We start from the raw sequence: 19,770 nt of genomic DNA on the forward strand, positions 1-19,770 counted from the left end.
CACCTTTGCATTGGCTTCAAATGGGGTAAACATGCTAATTAGGTCAAGGCCTAGGGAAGACCCCTTCCCCATGGCATGATTCAAAAAGATGCGTTCCCAGGATCTGTTCAGCAGAATGATACTGTCCACCCTCTCCCTTCCTCCACCAGCATCTCTGGAGAAACATAGGAGGGCTCCCTGGATGACAAACTGGGGAGCTCCCTACTTGGGGGAGCCAGAATGCCCACCAGCGTATTAAAGGCCCTGAAAAGTCTTACAGACAAGAGAGCAGCTTGAGCAGGCTTTTCCTGGAGGACCCACTCATCTCTGACCTTGGACTCACTGACCATCTGGTAGAATGCTCTGCAGAGGCACCCCCTGCCCCCCACCCCACAAGAAACACCACTCATATATATATATATACACATATATATGTGTGTGTGTGCGTGCGTGCACGTATATGCATATATATGTATATCCCATTTATATATCACATTTTATGTATATATCATAAAATACACACACACACACACACACACACATATATATGACGTTTTCTTTGTCCATTCATCCATTGATGGACCCTGAAGTTGTTTCCACATCTTGGCTATTGTAAGGAATGCTGCAGTGAACACAGGGTTCAGGTATCTTTCCAAGAGAGTGATTTTGTTTCCTTTGGATATGTATCCAGAAGTGGGATTGCTGGATCATATGATCATTCTATTTTTAATTTTTTGAGGAACCTCCATACTCTTTTCCATAGTGGCTACACCAATTTATGTTCCCACGCATACAGTGTTTTTATTTATTTTTCCCCTAGGTGCTTTTGGTTGAATTTGTAGAATTTAAATGCTCATGGGATCCCACACCACAAGCTCCCCCTGCCCCACCATGTGTCCGCCATTCATTCATTTATTGGTCCCACAGATATTTACTAGAATCTTCTGTGTGGTAGACTGATGAAATGGCTCTGCCTTCAGTGTGCTCACAGTTTGGTGGGGACAGACAGCAACATCAGAGCAGAAAATGTGCTCTGGGATCTCATAGGCGAGGAGAGGGCACCAGGCAGGTAGACTGTAGCACAGAAGGCTGCCTGCAGGGGTCATCTGTGATGGGCTGGTCCACACTAGAGGGGGGAAGGCTGTGGCAGGGGAGAAGCCGTCAGGAGAGGCTTGCAGGTGTGACCCAGCCCAGAGCCAGGGGGTCCGGAGTGTGATCCGGACACCCTGGACTCTAGGGTGTGGGGGAGGGAGGGCAGAAAGAGGCTGGAGAGAGAGGTGGGCATGAATCAGTCCGCCAGTGCTTTGCCTGGGAGGGGAGCTGTCAGAAGAATTTCTTTCCCTTGTGTCAGGGGAGAGACAGGATGTGGGAAGATAATCACATTCTTAGCACATATAGAAATTTGCTCTGTCCCCGGCATTATTGTCAACAAAGAAATGGTGATTTCCCGACATGCGGGACGGCTGCATTCTTTTCCAGATACTCACGACCTCCTGTTTGGTACTCCCCCGCCGGAATTTTTCCAGGGATGGGCACAGATGACCTAGGATCCAGGCCCTGGGAGGGGAGTACCACCCTCCTGTGTCTGCACACCGGATGACTTTAATGCATTTCTAGGCTTTTGCTCCTGTGGCACTCTTTAGAGCAGGGTGACCCGCTGGGCCTAGGTTCCCTCGTCTGGGAATCCGTGCCTCACACAAATGGCTCCGTCTTTTTACCCATTTCAGGCTGTGAAAACAGCCAAAGCACACGTCTGGTGAGCTAATGACTGCTTGGAAGGATGGATTCGAAGGCCTTTCCAGTGAGTGAGAGAGACAGAAGCAAGGGGCGGGCCAGCTCCACTTTCTCTCTGCCATTTCTTAACAATGCGCCATCTTGCCTGAGCGAAAGACCTATTCTTTCCCTATTCTTGCTTAGAACGCAGCTAACAAAGGACTTTTTGTCTCCTTTGCATTTTTTTTTTTTTTGCAAGCCTCAGTTCATCCTGGGTTTTAGCTCTCCTGACACTATTCTTTGAGATGAGTCTTTTGTTATAATGTTCTCTTTCCAGCTTTCATATGGTGGACAGACACACACACACACACTCACATGCTTACACGCTTTTACACACACTGTCATTCACTCATTCAACTATGGAGGCTACACAGATAAATAATCCAGCTCCCCACAATCTAGTGGGAAGAGACAGAATTCACTTCAACACCAAGTAAGGAGAGCTAAGGTGCTGAGCCACAAGCAGAAGGAGGGGCATATCAGGAAGGTCCCTCAGAGAGGGGGCACTGGAGCTGGTGAACCAACAGTGCATCTTGTAAGAGCTACTGGTTATTGATCCCTTACCAGGTGTGGATAAGGGATTGACAGATTCTGTCATGTGCTTTGGTTTTTTAACCATCCAAACGACTTGAAGAAGGTGACTATATTCCCAGTTTACAAAGGAGGACACTGAGGCCTTGAGAGGTCAATGAACTCATCTAAGGTCCTGCCACTGGGAAGTGGAACCAGAATGTGAAACCAGATTTATCGCCTCCAGGGCCCTGCTTTGAAAACACCTGCCTCTCACCAGGCAGATGGGAAGAAGACCATGTCCAGGCTGACGGAACAGCACGTGCAAAGGCATGGAGGCAGGAAGGGGCAGATGTTGACCCTTCGTGGACGGTCAGCAGGATGCGCTGGCTTTGCCCAGTGAGAAAAGAGACCCTGAGGTGAAACTGAGGCAGGAGAGAAGGGTGGAGACTGGGGGCCTGCACATGCCCCTCCCCCAGTTTCCAGCTCTAAGGGCCTATTATCTTAGCCAGGCTCAGCCCAGACATGTACTCCCAGCACCCCCAGTTCTTCCAGTTGTTCACCGAGAAGCTCTCTAGTTCCTCTGGATGGAGACAGCCAGATGTGGCATTCTGAGCCCAGAAGGGCTGTGAGCTGCCATGCCACGGGACTGGCAAAAGCAACCTTTTTCCATCTGTATATTTTCCAAATCATCATATATTTCAGCCCGTGTCACTGCAGATTGCTCACTCTCTGACCCATTGGCTTTAAATAGCAAAAGAAAAAAAAAATACAATGCACTTTGTGGTTTCCAGTAAGATACCGTAAATACACCCAGATAATATTCCGGTGCAAACCATTTACGGTGGCTGCACAGGGCGGTGGAATGGAATCTTTCGGGCAGGCTTGGTCATCAGTTTATTTCCTCTGTACCCACCGGGATCGTTATGGAGCTGGGCTGTGTGGAGGGCACCATTCGGGCTCCCCATGTTCACCTCAGTGATAACACTTTCCTGAGCACCTCCTAGGGCCTGGGCTCTTTACACAGAGGGTGCACTACTCTTCATGGCAACTTGGCAGTGTCCTCCTGGTGGTTCTCATTTCACAGACGGGAAAGTTGAGATTCGGGGAGGCAGAGCCCTTGCTCAGGGTCCCCCCAGCCGAATAAGGAGTAGAGAGGAGGAAGGACGGATAAGCTCCATCGTATCCAAGTTCTGAGCTAATGCCAGTTACCTGGGCTTCTGGATGGAAAGTTTACCGGGAGATACAGGTGCCCTGAGAGTTAAGGAGGATGTGGTGGAGGTGAGAGTGGGGACCCCATGCTGGGAGCCAGGAGAAGAGCCTCGTTCTAGTCCCCCTAGTCTCGCTGAGTCACTGGTGACCTTGGGCAAGTCTTCTGGACTCCATGAACCTATCATTCCAGGAGGAATTTACGTCTGCGGCTCTGGGAGTTTGTTTTCTGATTCTGAGGATGCCTCTGTGCAGGGCAGGATGGTGGAGCCAGCAGAACCTGCCACTGCCCTTGAGAGCTTCGGCTCCCCTGTGCCCCCGGCTCTCCTGCTTCTGCCAACGGCTCTTCTGTGTTAGGGTCATCACGCGGGCTCCTCACAGAGAGAGCTGCATAGCTGGCTCCTCTGAGCTCTAAAGGCACGACCCCCGGTGCACTCGGCTAGCAACACTGCCCTGTTTTATGTTCTTCAGAGTCCTCAGCTGCCACTGAATGATGTGATCGTGCTGTCTGTTCCCCTATGAAGTCAAGGCCATGTCTGAGTCTCTCCTGTCGGTATCCCCAAGCCCCAGCATGTGACAGGTGCTTAAGAAATATCTGTGGAGTGATGGCACAGGGCACATGGCTTGGTCCAGGAGATTTGATGGAGGTTCTTCCTCAGCTCAGGGGTAGGAGAGACAGGTAGACTCTCCAGGCAGAGGGGGGTGGGTGTGTTCTTGGAGGGCACGTGGTCAGCAGTGGCCAAGCCCAGCGTGTGCTGCTCAGTGACTTCATGTGGAAGATCTGGGAAAGTGCCTGGGTCGGGGTCAGGAGGACTGAGTGGGTGTCATGACCTGGAGGCAGGAGAGTGGGTCCGACTCTGGAGCTGAGCCAAGTTTAAGTCTTGGCAGGTTGCATCACCTCTCCAGGCCTCAGTTTCCCCATATGTAAAATGGAGATAGTAATGGTCCATACCTCATAGGGCAGTTGCCAGGATTGAGTTGATCTATATTGAGTGCTTAGGAAAGAGCCTCTCAAATAATAAGAATTTTATGACTTTGCCATGCTTATGATGAAGTATGCCATTGGACATAGGATGTCATAAACAGACACCCTAAATGCACTCTTGCAGATGCCTCATAAGAGACAAACAAGGTGGCCTTCAGGAAATCACCCAAGCAGCTGAGACACGGGCTGTCCTGGGAGCCCTGAGAATGGCCAGGGTGTAGGGCATTGCCCTGGAGTGGTTGGAGATAGCATGTGACCTCGAAGTTTGCATCCTGGCTCTGTCTGGGCAAGTCATTCTTCTGAGCCTCAGTTTCCCCACTGATAAATCAAGGCGTTACTCACATGGGATGGGTGCAGGAAGATCCCACGGATGGATGCAGTGTAACATGGCCTCTCACCTTGAGAGTCTGAGATTTTAAGATTCTGGAATCATTTTCTACCTTCTCCCTGCCATCAAAACCGGCTCTTAGCTTAGCAAGCCGTCTCACTTGAATGGGTCTTATAAATTATTTGTGATAGGTTTTAACTGATAACCTAATGGCATCTCTTGACAGAAATAAAGGCATTTCGATAAGCATCCATGCCTTAAGCCAAAAGAATCTCTCTTAACCGTGGGCCTCCAGATGCAACGAGGAGCCAGGAAGAGAGGTGGGTGGGGCTGAGAAAGGACACTTGGGTCTAGAATCCCAGTTGTGGCCAGTTTGTAGGTGGGTGGCCTCAGTGAATCACTTTTACCTCTCAGAGCATTGGTTTCCTCATCTGTAAAATTGTGGACAGTGACGTCTACCGATAGGGCAGTTGGGAAACACGACACAGAGAGCCAAGTGTGGGTCTAGCACATAGTAGGTGCTCAACAAATGTTACTTTCAGGCCTTCTCCCTGAACCCAAACCCCCCCTCAAAAACCCCAGCTTCTGGCTAACTCTGTGCTGGTACCTTGGAGGAAGTAGGCTGAATGGGCTGAGTTCACCACTGCTCCCCACCCTCCTGTCAGACCTTCTCTGAACCTTTCAGTTGGGGTTGTTTTCCTAAGGAATAGGTGAGCAGACTTTCCCAAATTGCCTAGCCGGGAGCCTGGCAAATAAGCCCTAAATAAAAGTTGTTGGCCACCGTTTGAAGCTTTCATTCATTCATTCATGCAATGAAATTTACCGAGTACCTACTATGTGTCAGGCCCTGGGGACCCAATGGGGAACATGACAGAGTGCTTACCTTCAAGGAAATTATATTCCAGTGGGGGGATGGGAGTGGTAGGGGTGTGAGGAACAGACAATAAGCAAATCAATCTAAAATGGCAGGAGAGCTATGTAAAAAAACTAAATGGGGGGGAGGGGAGTTTTCTTTCTGTATCTCCCAACAGTGTGCCTGTAATTTTATCAATTATAATCTCTGTAATACTCACTGCAGTTTATTTAAGCACCAGCTTTGTGCTAGGTGAGACATATTTCTTCTTACAGAGTAGGTGACACGAACAGGTATGGAAATGGAGACACAGAGAGGTTAAGTGACTCGTGCAAGGTCATCCAGCTCCTGGCGGGGTTAAAATTGGAAACAGACCTGCTCCTTCATTCATCCCTCACGCATTATGGGGGGGGGGCTGTAAACAATGGAAGCAAGACAGATGTGGTCACTGTCGCCTTGTGAACCTGCAGTTTGGCTGGGCAGGCAGACACGGCTGGCTCAACCCCACCCACTTGCCTCTGGGTGAGGCTGTCTTATCCTTCGGGGCATTATGGAGCACAGTGAGGCAAAATGGGACCTGGGGGTAATAATAACAAAAACAACAATGATGCTTGGCATTTACTGAACACTTACTACATGGCTGGCTCTGTACTCAGCCCCTTCCCCTTGTTCTGTGGTTCAGTCTGCTCAGTAGCCCATGATACATAGATGCTGTCATTATGCCCATTTCACAGAAGAAACAACAGAGGCTTAAAGCGGTTAACAGGCCTGACGTTAGACACGCAGGTAGCCTGATGCACAGGCCAGTTTCCTCAGTGGTCAGGTGGGGGGTGGAGGAGAAAGGGAGGGGGGGATCAGGCAGTGCCAGTCTAATGTAGGCGGGCAAGGCCCACATCAAGGTCAATGGCAGGGCTCACAGTGACCCTTTAGCACCCCGAGGCATTGGGCTTGAGCAGCCAGTACTTGGGTCCCTGGAAACTCTTAAGCCACAATTTTCACTTTTCAGGGGCAGTGGGTGCTGAGGTAAGGGCCAGCTTGGCGGGGAGGGGCAGGCCATGGCCCATGATGGGACTTCACTGTGGAGCGGGGAGGGGGGGTGGGGTCCACCTTGAACTTAGGGGAGTTAACTGTGTGGGGGTTCAACTGCACTTCCCCGACCTAAGTGGATGTACCTGGGAACAGAAGCCGTGTTTAGTTCCTTGTCTGCCCCTCACCACCTGCACTGGTGTGCGCTGCTCAGGGGGCTCAGAGGGACCAGGGACAGGTCACCTGCACTGCACACAAAATTACCACAAAGGACGCTGGTCCCACCCCTCCCCACCCTGCCCCTGGCCCCGCCTCCAGGGAGGAGTCTGGGAGAAGGGCAAGTCTCAGATGACAGGCCTGGCTCCCCGCCCCCTCCTCAATTTGCATACTCCATTCTTGGTCTGATAAAGGGGACACAGTCTCCTTTCAGCTGCTGCCGCACCTCCGGCCATTTAATCCCTGGGGACAGACTTGATCTATATGGGGTGTCTGGAGGCCAAGTCGGCAGCTCAGCTCTGTTGCCCACCCGTTGGGTGGCCCCAGGGCAAGCCAGACCTTTCTCTTGGCCTCGTTTTCTTCAACCATAAATGAAGATCAATGTTGCCTCCTACTCTTTACCTCCTCAACCTCTCATAAAGAACTGTTACTTGGGTAAGGGGCATTAAGGAATCTGAAATCATTGTTGCACTATATGCTAACTAACTTGGATGTAAATTAAAAAAATAATAAATTAAAAAAACTGTTACTACCGTCATGAATAGAAATCGCAATAAATCTAGTATCTGGGGCCCCTTTCTCATACTAGGCTCTGTGCTAAATGTTTTATCTTTGTTAGTGTTTCTAATCCTCTCAGCTACCCTAAGAAAGTGGGTGGCTGCCTTCCCTATTTTATAGTGGAGGAACTGGAGCACAGAGAGGTTAGGTGACTCACCTGAGGTCACGCAGCTGGGAAGTGGTGGAACGGGAATGACCCCCATCCTGTTCTCTTTATGCTCTCCATCTCATTACTCTTTCCTTTGGTGTCACTGAGGGTCTAATCTCACTGTTGGCTGAATCTAGTATATTATTTCCTCGTGTGTTTCATACTCTGCTGTGAGCTGGTGCCTGGCAGCTTTATCTTTGCTTCTCAAGGGGTCTTAGGGAATGACCGGCCTGGGGCCAGTCTTCGCCCTTGACTTGGGAACCCCTGAGCATGCAGAAGGACAAGTCTGAGCCATATCTCGAAGGCAGGGACAAGGCTCCCAGTTTCCAGGATTCTGATGTCCTCACCCCTTACCTTCCCACCTCCTGTGCTGCCTCAGGTAGCTTGTTTATTGTCCTGCTTTGCTGGGTGTGTGTGCGTGAGCAGCGACTTTCCCAGCATGCCCTCTCTGCAATTCTGTCCATCAAGTAGTAGCTCCTTTCCAATGCCCTGCCCCTCTGGGACCCAGGGCCTGATCACCAGGCCTTGAGGCCTTAATTCACCAGCTCCCTTTTCTGCAGAGCCCAGCAACACAAGATGGCCACATCCCATGCCTACTCGCCCTGCCGGTGATCAGTTCTGTCCTCAACACACGGCCCCCACGGGTTCCCTTGCCTTCCTGTGAGCCCGGCCGTGCAGTGGACGATCTTATGCAGCATTTCTTAATTTTACAGAACGAAAGCGTTGTCAGGAATCCAGCCTGCCCGAGGTCCAGCCTGTGCATGTGCCCACACTGTGGCTGTCCCCTGTCCACGCTGGGCCTGTCCCCTGTCGATGCTCCCTTGTGCTCAGCGCTCTGCAGGGCACGTGTTACACACACACGGTTTCTAATACTAATGTGATCGATAATGTATGCAGGGTCAGGAACCTGGTAGGTGCTGAAATAATGCCTTTTTCCAGGTTTGAGCTTGAGGTACAGTGAAAAGGAGAGAGTGCCCAGTTTAGGGGTGTTTGGTGAGCCAGGCACTGGGCTAAGCAGGTCACCCCCACTCCTTTTCCTTCTGAGCAGCTCCTGTCAGGTAGGCACTGGCATCATCTGCATTTCACAAGCAGGGAGACTGAGGCTCAGAGAGTACAAGGAGTTTGCCTGAGTCACAGTCCGGAAGTGGTGGGGCTGGGATTGGAGGCGCTGTGTGAACAGGGGTGCCAAGGACGGGCTGGCACGGGATGGCAGAGCAAAGCGCCCTGGTAGAGCGAAGCCATCTGACGGGTGGGCAGGCCGATGTCAGTCAGACAGTGGGAGAGCAGTGGCTGGGGATGGGGTGGGAGGCAGGCTGTTTGTGTCTCAGCAGCCCGGGTGGACGAGGCCAGGAGGTCGATGAGGGGTGGATGGGGGAGGCATCTACCTGAGTGTGCATCAGTGTGACCTGAGGCCCGAAGCAGCTTGGAGGTTGCCTCACCCACTGCTGAGGTCACGTGCATCACAGCACCCTGGAACCCTCTCCCTGCCCCTTCATGACTGGTCAGCCCTGCCTCATCTGCCTGCTCTGGGTGTGGGGCCTCTTCCTCCAGGGAGCCCTCCCTGAACCACCCCACCCCACTGTGACAGTGGACTTGCTGAGGGCTCACTGGGGCTTCCCAGAGAGTGCCTGGGTTCATCTTCATTCCATACAGCAGACGCTGCTCTCGGACCCATTTTACAGATGGAAAGACTGAGGCTCAGAGAGGTTAAGGGGCAGGGTGGCAGCACTGCTGTGCCCCAGCTACTCAGGACCCTTTTACTCCCACTTAAAGCCCTAGCACCATCCTGCAGAGCCTTTGTAAATCCTTACAGAACATCTCCACGCAGCTGGGAAGACCTGTGGGAAAGGTGCCCCCCAAACGCCCTCCCTCCACTGAACCTTCCTGTCCAGGCTCCTTCCTGACCCTTTCCACCCTGACTGTGGGCAGTCCGCATCCCTTCCCTACACCTTGCCTTCTCTATCAGACTGATGATGCCTGAGGACACAGACACGAAGGGGCCAGGTCCCAGCCTTCTCTGGAGAGGCTCACAGTCTAGTGAGAGGACCATGGGGAAGAGGAGGGGATGGGGCTTATAGGCGACACACAGCCATGATAATAGGGACCACAAACGCAAGACCTGCTGTGTCAGGCAGGTGCCATGAGCCGGGCACAGAGTTGAGAGCTTGACACGGACAAACTCTTAACATTCTCTGTCATTGCTCTGAGAAAGGCACGATGGCCATGTCCCCATTTTACAGCTGAGGAGACTGAGACACGGGGAGGAGTCGTCATTGGCTGAAAGTCCCAGAGCCAGGGATTGACGGTCCTGGGATCTGAGCCCAGGCCTCTGGCTCCAGGGCCTGTGCACACTGGAGGTGTTTTAAGAAATGCCGCTTTGTAGTGTGTTGCCGTTAGTGTGCACACAGTTTACACGGCCACATCAAGTGTGGTGGGGAGTGGGTGGGAATCGACAGAGAGGTCCCCTCATCCAACCCTCCGGAAGCCGGACAACCCCTGCGCTGCCCAGCTGACACCCCAAGGGCATTCAGTGACAGGACTGAATGGGTGTGTGCATGCTGGCGGGTGTCGGGCATTGTCATCGGCCCCAGACGGAGCTTTCTCGGGGGGTGAGGAATGGTAGGCACTCAGTCCTTCTTTGCAGAGCATTACAGTGAGCTCGGCTCCCCTTCTTATCCAGGCTGGCCTTCTCCCAGGGTGCCCCGGACTTGACCCCAGTCTCTCCACTCTTCTCCCTGCAGGGAGCCGGGAGGCTGCCTTCACGTACGCCATCATTGCCGCCGGTGTGGCCCACGCCATCACAGCTGCCTGTACCCAAGGCAACCTGAGTGACTGTGGCTGCGACAAGGAGAAGCAAGGCCAGTACCACCGGGACGAGGGCTGGAAGTGGGGTGGCTGTTCTGCCGACATCCGCTACGGCATCGGCTTCGCCAAGGTCTTTGTGGATGCCCGGGAGATCAAGCAGAATGCCCGGACTCTCATGAACTTACACAATAACGAGGCGGGCCGAAAGGTAGGCAGCCAGGGAGGGGAGCCGGGCGGCTCTGGCAGATTTGCTGTGAAACAGCTTATTCCTAACGGCTGGTGTTGGGTGTCTGGTGGTGAGCCCCAGGGCTCTGCCCTCAGCCTCATTCGGCTGGACTCTGTCGTCGATTTGCTGCTGGTCAGGATCTGGGTATGGCGTGAAGCGTGCCAGTTACTGGAGAGATTGAATAACCGAGTCTCTGGTAAAACAAACCGGATGGAACTCGGCAAGATGGAACGAGGGACGGATGTGATGTCTTGTCCTTGGGCCCACAAAATCAGCTATACAGATCTCTGATTGTGGGGAGGAGGTGAGGTGAGTTCAGTAAGAATCATCCCTGTGGAGCAGCTGCCGGGGCCGCTGAAATGTCCTTGCTCACCTTAGTCAAGATATGGGTGACTGTTCTGTCTTTATTGCCTCCTGAGATCCTCCTGGATTCTGGGCTCAGCTTAGAAGAGAGTCAGGGATGTTTCGGAATGTTTCTAGTGGAGGTGCTGGGATCGAAAGGGGGCTAGACATCTCTTCCCACGAGGAGCTGGCTGTCCCAAGGCAAGGGGGCACATGGGTCTTCAGGCCCAGAGTACAGAGTGAGGGCCCATGGGTGGGGGGTGTCACAGAGAGGCAGGTCCTACCAGTGTGAGGACAAGCCACGGCCATTGAGAAACAGATTGAGTTACCAAGAAAGTGAGCCCCCCGTCCCAAGAAGTATTCAAACACAAGCAGCTTGACCAGGCGTCTCGGGGCTCCCAAGTCAGTGCTGCCTGGCTTGGGTGCTATCCCAGACAGAGGCCTGAGGTTGGGAGTGGTCTCTGTAAGTGCCTGTGAAGGCCATGGTGCTGGGAGCCCACGCTGGAGGCCCCAGGCCCAGGAGGTGCTGGGAGAGGAAAGTCTCTGGGGGCCGCTTGGAGCTCGATAGAGAAGCCTCTGTGAGCCAGGGCAGATTGGGAGTGAGGGCTCCGTGCCACCTGGGTGGGGGATAGACCACCGCAGTGACAGGACATGTGCGGGCACTACAGGAGGCCACAGGAGCCGGGCAGGAACAGGAGTGACAACAACAAGGGAAACCGTGCACAGGGCTATGGCAAACCAAGGAGCCCAGCGTGGTTCCTGCCTGGTGTGGCTCTGTGGGAATGCGGCCCACTGTGGCCGGACCTTCTGATTTTACACTCAGATTTTTCTGTGCAGTCCCTTCGTTTTTAAGTGTGGGTGTTTAGAACTGGTAGTCACCGGTAGCTCTTAAAAAATACAGAGAAAGGTGAAAAGGAAGATGACCAGAGGCTCCAACACATACATCTCCTGGCAAAGTATGGGCCGCAAGCTGCCCATTCAGGCGACAGATGGTTAAGGGGCACCAATCTTGTTCTGCCAGAGCCTGTCCATCGGTCAGGTAGTCTTCTAGCTCTGGAGGCATCCGCTCACTTCATCCTCAAGGCATTCCTATGAATGGTCTTATCGTGATCCCCATTTCCCAGGTTAGGTAACAAGCCGAGGTTCCCACAGCTAATGAGCAAGGTCAGAATTCGAACCCAGTGCTTCTAGCTCTCGAGCTGGCCACACGCTGCCACGGCGTGATGGTCGCAGCACGGGCTGGCAGCAGGCTGCCTGGGTTCGCGTTCTGGCTCTGTCGCTCCTTCCTTCACGAGAAGGAAGCAGAGCTGGCAGGAGTGTCCTCGGGGCTGAGGTGGAGAGGGAAGGAGACGGGGCAGGGGAGCACTTACCCCACGGCCTGGCACCTAGGTGCTCCTCAGCACAGGCTGGGCATAATTACAAGTCTTGTGAGCATGTGTCGTGGGAGAGGGAGTCTGTCTGGCAAGTGGCGGGGGGTCACGCATGCACACCTTAGAGGGGAGCGAGCCCCCCTGGTGTGCAGAGGAGTGACACGGGCCAGCCGGGCCCTTCCTGCTGCTTTCAGGCCTCCCACTCTCTTCCTTCTCCTCTCCAGCCTCTTGCCACATCCTGTGTGTCAGAGCCTCCCAGGCTGCCAGGGTGAGTCACACAGGCCGAGCTGCTCACCTGGCCTGCCCCAGGATGATGTCCTGGGGTAAAGTGTAAGGCCCTGCCTATCCAGTCCTGTGGCTGGGAGTGCCTACCTATAGCCAGCACACCCCTCCAGGGTCCCCAGCTGCCCATTCCTCTGTATTCCTGTGGTCAGATCACTCCTTATGGCTGGGGTCGCAGATCACAGGCTCCCTCCCGCCCTGGAAGCTGTCACTCCCTGGGGGTGGACAGAAGGAAGGCAAGTGGCTTCCCTCTCCCGGCCTCAGTTTCTTCACCTGTGCCTACCAGGTTGGGCCCCTGTGAGAACTGAAGGAGAGAAGTCCTAGCCTGGGGTAAGAAAGGACCTGTGTATATCACATGGGAGAGGGTTTTAGAAGCCATGTCGCTGCAGCAGGTGTGAGGGCCATGGTTGCCGTTCCAGGCAGCTCTTGGGGGAAGCAGATGCTGGGAACTGTCAGAGATCAGAAAACCAACCTTGGTGGGCTTCCTGGAGGAGATGGGCCCCCCAAATGAGTGAGGTTTGACTAAACAAAGAAGAGAGATGAAGGTAACCCAGGTCTGCTGTATGGAGGGGGTGGCCAAAGGCCAGAGGTGGGGACTTGGGGTCATTTCAGGGGTCATGGGTCCCTGAAGGGGTAACAGCCGCTGTTACCTGCAAGGTCACCTGCCACGTTAAGGAGTGAGAAGGGCCTTGCATTCTCCCCTCAAATCTTCCTGGGGCTGCCTTCTTCTTACTGGTCACCTTTCAGCTCAGATGTCCCCTCCTCAGAGAAGCTTCCCTTTCAATTCCTTCTTAGCCTTTTCTCAGATGCTGCCTTGTTCTGGAGCTTGCTCCCCTCCCTAGACCATAAGCTTGATGAGGACAGAGACCCTGTGTGTCTCATTCACGGCCACACACCAGAGCCTGGCATACAGAGACCTTCTGCATACATACAGAGTGAATGGTTGAGCACCTCATGGTCACTGATGGTTCTGGAGCGGAGGAGGTACGAAAATCATAGAAACTGACCAGGGATGCAGAGTACAGCTTTGGGCAGCGTCAGGAACAGGGTCTGGGAAGAGTGCAGGCTGGGTCCAACTTGATGTTTCTGAGCAGGAACAACTCTCACGGCTCAGGGAAACCCAGCTGAGGGGATACTCCCCATACCTACCAACTCCACTCTAGTTTGGGAGGACCCTTGAGGGTACCTTCCTGGAACAGCCATTTACCCTGACACCATGTATTTTCCAGAACCCGGAAGTAGAATTCAGGACTTCCCATTGTACACGGGAATAGACCTGAGCACCCCTTTGTAGGGTGCCAAGGGAGGCCACCCAGGGCAGTGGCCATACTACTCAGGCAGAGCACAGAGGGAAGGCAGCTTTCCAGCCTAGCCCTGCAGTGGCCAGACTGTCACTCCCCGCTACAGGGCCCGCCAAGGGTCCAGACACATATCTAAGTGGTCAGGAGCAAGGACAGCCACTTAGCTGGGGTTAGTAAGGCTCAGTGTATATCAGCTCAGGGTCCCATCTCTGTTTGAAGCCTCCGTTTCCCCATCTGTTAAATGGGGCCATGATCCTCAATTTGTTCTGGACCCTCAGGTGCTGGTCAGGGCCTGGTGAGGGCCCCAGTGGGGAGATGCCCGCGGGATCCTGCAGGGTGCTATTTGTTATTCAAAGACATGGGGTCCCACCGCAGGACCTCCCCCACAGTAGGCTTCCGTGGGCCCCACACACAGCAGAGGTAGGGAGCTGACAGCAGAAAAGGGGCCAGCCCGCAGCCGCTCCTGACGGAGCATCTTGGAAAGGATCACAGATGTGTTTATCGCTGGCTCCCTTGCCCCTGCTGTGAGAAGACAAGACTCAACCCGACCACAGGCTCTGGGCTTGTTGGCAGCTGGTGAGAAGCAAAAGGAGGAGGAAGTCAGGGAAGGGTTATGTGTCCTAAGGGGCAGAGGTGGGGTGGCAGGCCCCGTGACGGGGGACCCAGGGCAGCCCACCACCTCACCTGGCAGATGAGGGAGAATAAACGCCATGGGGCGTCCTGCCCTTACGGGTCTCCAGTTCGGGTCTGAGCCCGGGCAAAGCCAGTCACTCACCTGCAGATGTGGGCCTTGGGCCTGGGGAGGCAGGGCACCGCTGCAGGCCGGCGGGGCTACCCCCGCAATGTCTCATGCAGTTGTGTGGTCCTCGAATCAGAATGGTCAGGGGAGAAGATAGAAATGGGCGTGCCAACAGCTCTTTTGGGAAGGTGATTTTAGAATTATAGTCTCTCCCTATTGGAAAATCAGGGGCATGATATTTTTGGAATGAAATCAAAGACCGCTCAGGTTAGGATTGTAGAACGTGAGGTTCACATGCTCACGTGTGGAGTTTGGAATCATAGGATCTTTGGTTGGGAGGGAGAGAGGCGTCAGAAGCGCTGGGCTGACATCTTTGGATGGCGGGATTTTTGTGGCTTTGCATGATTTCTTCCCAGCCTTTGGGGGAGATGAACTAACCACAATTCTCGCCCTCAAGATGCTCAGTCTTGTGAAAGCGTCAGATAAGAGGAACAAAAAATAGGATTCTGGGCTACCCTCCACAGGAGAAATGCAATGCAGAAAGAAGAGGGAGTGGCTTCTTCTTGGAGAAGTCCGGAGACCTCTGGGAGGAAGAAGGGACTCCTTAGCAGGGCTTTGAACGTTAAGTAGGAGTCCTCCAGGTGGACAAGGCAGGTGGGAAGAAGGAGGATAGTTCAGGCAGTGCAGGTGGCCGGTGAGGTGTTCTGTGTGTCCAGGGAGAGAGGGGTAATAGGCGATGAGGCTGCACAGGGGTGAGGACCAAATGCAGGGCCTTGAATGCCAGTTCAAGGAGTGAGACTTTCCCCTTCTGCAGGAGGTTCCTGAAGAGGCTTTGGTGGAGAAGTGTGCAGGCAGGTTTCTGTTCCTCTCTGGGACATAGTGTACAACAGAGGAAAGGGGGCAGGGCAGCAGCATGTGCCCAAACTCAGCAGGGGCCTCGGGAGAGTGGGGAGGGACAGCTGTTCAGGAAGCAGAATAGACAAGACCCACCTTGGGTTATGTTTGGGATGGATGGGTGGACGCCTCTTCTCACTGGGATCAGGACCTGGGGCAGGGGGAGACCAGTGTCAGGGGAAATGATCAGGGTACCTTTGGGTGCTTTTGGGACTGGGAGACCCTGTGGCCTGCAAGTGGGGGTGCCCAGGGGTATCCTGGATGCCTAGATCTTAATTCTGGAGAGAGATCTTATCTGGAGCCACTTTCTGGCAGCCACCAGCAGGAGGCAGTAACAGAAGCCCTGGCCTTTGGTAGGATTGCCCAGAGGGAGGATTTGAGTGGGAAAGCAGGAGAGCTGGGCATTTGCCTTTGGGAAGTGGGCACGGGACAGGAGGACTATGGGGAGCCAAAGAGCAGTCCTGGAGGTGGAAGGAGAGCCAGGTGCAGGGGCCCTTCCAGAGACATTCTGCTGCACGTGTAGAATGCCCCTGTGGGGTTCAGAAAAGCCCAGCCTCTGCCAGGTGCCAGGTCTGGAACCCCAGCTGGGGGGATAGGAGACCGGCCTCTTGGAGCCTCCACAAACACATTGCACCTGGCGGGGCAGGCTGGTGAGGTCTTGCTGTGCACAGAGAGGGAAGTGTGCTGCAGCTCTGGGGCCTGGAGGGAGGGAGGGGCCCTCAGAGATCCCTTCCTGGGAGTGTGGTGACTGAGCCCCAGAGAGGCAGCCCCCAGGGATGGGGGCCCAGCTGGGATGGGGCTGGCCCTGCTGGAATGTGCTGCTTGCTCCGAGGGAGGTGAGCTCAGGGGGATGGAATGCCACTGGAGTGAGAAGTCACCTTCCAGTCCCTGCCCAGCCTCTCGCTCACGGGAGTGGTGGTGGTGGTGGTGGTGGGGGGGGGGGGTCGGTCTTGTCCCTTCCTGCCCTGCCCCGTCTGGTCTGGGTGCTCCTGGGAGCTGGATTCCCACCCTGCCCTGGCTGCAGGCAGGCCTGTGAGTCAAGGGACACCAGAGACCTGGCCCCTGGCAGCTGGGCGGGGCCCAGATAAGGCTTACTCAGCTATGCTCCTCTCCACCGTGCAGAGGGCCACTTGCATATTTGACCAGATAGAGTGCTCAGCGGTGGCACGTTGAGGGCCAGAGGAGGAGCCAAGCCCTACCTGGTCTGAAGCCGGCTGCCCAGGCAAGGCTGAGTCCTCCTGGGGCCACCATGCCCTCCATTTCTGCCCCAGATTCAGGAGCAGCTATGGGTTCTCACCTTCCCAGATGGAAAGGCTTCTATTCAGAATTGAGGCACATGGGCCAGTGGCAGCTTTGGGCCAATCTTGGCCTCCAGAGCTTCGGTCTCTTCCATGGTCTCAGAAAGGTCTTCCAGATCTGACATGTGGGGAAGGGGAGGACACAGGGTTCTTAGGACCAGTGGATACCAATTTGGTCTGAGGCCATGCATTCCTGGAATTTGCCAGTCTTGTTCCTGCCTCAGGGCCTTTGCACGTGCTCTTTCCTCTGTCTAGAATGCTCTTCCCTCAATCTTTGCATAATTAGCTCCTTCTATTCCTTCAGGCCTCTGCTTAGATGCCCCCTTCTCAGGGAGTCCCTCCCTGACTTTCCTCCCCTACATCTACTTCAGCTCTCTCTGGATACTACTCTGCTTTATTTTCTGTGGAACACTTACCCCCATATGAAATTATCTTATTTACATAGCTCATTATGGCTTTATTGCCTGTCTTCTTCCACTTCAATGCCAGTACTGCAGGGTAGGGATGAGGTAAGTGCACAGGTGGGTTCTCTGTGCCTAGGACAGTGCCTGGCACATATTAAGTCCTCAAGAGATCTTTGCTGAGTGAATGAATGAAATGACAAGTATCTGCTCTTACCTTGGGGAATTTCCCAGGAGTAAGATTGCCAGATAAAATACAAGACTCCCAGTTAAATTTGAATTTGAGATAACAAATAGTTTCTTGGTATGAGTATGTCCTAAATATTATGTGGGACATACTTATACCAAGAAACTATTGCTGTTTAACTCAAATTCAACTTTTACCATGTTTCTTGTACTTTTAAGTACAAGTTTTTTATGCCAACATATTATAGATACACGTGCAGTTGCCCCAACACAGGAAGATACCGCGTACCTTTCCCCGGTTTTCCCTAACAGCTTGCAAAACTATGGTACAATATCACAAGCAGGATGCTGGCATCGATACAGTCATGGCATGGAACATTTCTCTGAGATAAACGCCCCAGAGTGCGAACGCTGGGGTGGATGGTAGTTGTCTGGTTAGCTTTGTAAGAAAGTGCATCCCCACCGGCGATGTACAGGGATCCATTTACCCCGCGTCGTCACCAGCATTTGGCATTGCCGCTGGTGTTTACTGTTGCCATTTTGGTAGGCGTGATAGTGGTAAGGCCACCGACACACTGTGGCCTTAATGAGCATTTCCCTAATAGCTAATGATGCTGCGCATCTTTCCGTATGTTTGTTTGCCATCCATATATCTTCTTCAGTGGAACGTTTTCAGGTCTTGTGCCCGTTTATTTTTATTTTTGAGTCAAAAAAAATTTTTTTTTTTTAATTTTTTTTTTTCAACGTTTATTTATTTTGGGGACAGAGAGAGACAGAGCATGAACGGGGGAGGGGCAGAGAGAGAGGGAGACACAGAATCGGAAACAGGCTCCAGGCTCCGAGCCATCAGCCCAGAGCCCGACGCGGGGCTCGAACTCACGGACCGCGAGATGGTGACCTGGCTGAAGTCGGACGCTTAGCCGACTGCGCCACCCAGGCACCCCAAAAAAATTTTTTTAATATTTGCTTATTTTTGAGGGGGGAGCAGGGGAGGGGCATAGAGAGAGGGAGACACAGAATCCAAAGCAGGCTCCAGGCTCCGAGCTGTCAGCACAGAGCCCGACACGGGGCTCGAACCCACGAACCGTGAGATCACAACCTGAGTTGAAGTCGGACGCTCAACTGACTGAGCCACCCAGGCGCCCCTCTTGTGCCCATTTTCTAATTAGGCTGTTTATGTTTGTACTGTTGAGTTTTGAGGTTTCTTTATACATTCTAGATGCTAGTCTTTTGTCAGACACATGTTTTGCAAATAGTTTTTTTCTCAGTGTCTGGCTTGTCTATCTGTCCTTGTCACAGGGTCTTTTCAGAGCAGTAAGCTTTTAACTTTGATCAGGTCCAATTTATCAGTTTTTCCTTTTGTGGATAGTGCTTTTGGAGTGGGCTAAGAACTTACTGACCCCCGGTCCCAAAGTCTGTGATTTGTTTTTTTTAATGAGCTAGTTATTTTGAAATCAACAAAAGGCTTCTTTGTTATTTTAAAAAAATGTATTTATTTATAATTGTAGTAAAATATACATAACATCACACTTACCATCCTAATCATTTTGAAATGTACCATTTGGCGGTGTAAGTCCAACAGCACGGAGCCCGACACAGGGCTCGAACTCGTGAACCACGTGAGATCATGACCTGAATGGAAATCAAGAGTTAGCCGCTTAAGGAACAGAGCCACCCAGGGGCCCCTCTCTGTGGCTATTTAACTTTCAATTAATTACAAACAAATAAAAGTAAACGTTCAGTTCCTCAGTCCACATTTCAAGTGCTGGGGGGCCACATGTGTCTCATGGCTGCCGTCTCAGACGGTTTCATCTTTTCAGGGAGGTCTGTTGGACAGCACCCATCAGCTTGGGGGATCAGTGGGCGCAGACATTGGTGTTGTTATTAAGGGGACTCGGGAAGGTCTTGGCAGCAGTGGGAGCGAATCCGTTCACCTCCTGGCCCCTAGCCAGCCCAAGGGGTTCTCAAATAGTGGCCATCTGATTTCTCTTGGAAGGAATTCTCAGTGTGGCTGCTGGCCCTTCAGCCAGGGGGCTCATTTGAAACCGAAGTGAGGTGGGGAGGGGGCCCTGAGGGGCCTCCCAAGTGGGGTGAAGCCGAGGGGGCTCAATTTCACCTTGGTGAGACCTAGTCAGAAGGCGCCCACCAGGGACAATCGCTGCCTTTGTCCTCAGGAGGGGGACTGAGGTTCCTGGGTGTTATCAAATCTGCTGGGATGAAGGGAGGGGGAGCCAAGTGCTGGTGGGGGAGACAGGGAGGGGAGGGGCAGGAGTGGTCTTAGAGGGGAGGAGGGAGGAGTGGGGTGGGGCCCAGTGAGATGGGGGAGCAGGCGGGTCACTTT

At 53.3% G+C, this 19,770-nt stretch overlaps 1 protein-coding gene across 1 annotated transcript in view; it reads left to right on the forward strand.

Annotated features, from left to right (window-relative positions):
• WNT7A (Wnt family member 7A) overlaps positions 1-19,770 on the forward strand; it is a 63,113-nt gene that overhangs the window by 13,807 nt on the left and 29,536 nt on the right. Inside the window, exon 3 of the mRNA XM_045493944.1 lies at positions 10,327-10,598. Within this exon, the coding sequence (XP_045349900.1) occupies positions 10,327-10,598 (272 nt within the window). The remainder of the gene's footprint in view (positions 1-10,326; positions 10,599-19,770) is intronic.

This window comes from Leopardus geoffroyi, chromosome A2 (assembly GCF_018350155.1).
Source record: "Leopardus geoffroyi isolate Oge1 chromosome A2, O.geoffroyi_Oge1_pat1.0, whole genome shotgun sequence".
Lineage (NCBI taxonomy): Eukaryota > Metazoa > Chordata > Mammalia > Carnivora > Felidae > Leopardus > Leopardus geoffroyi.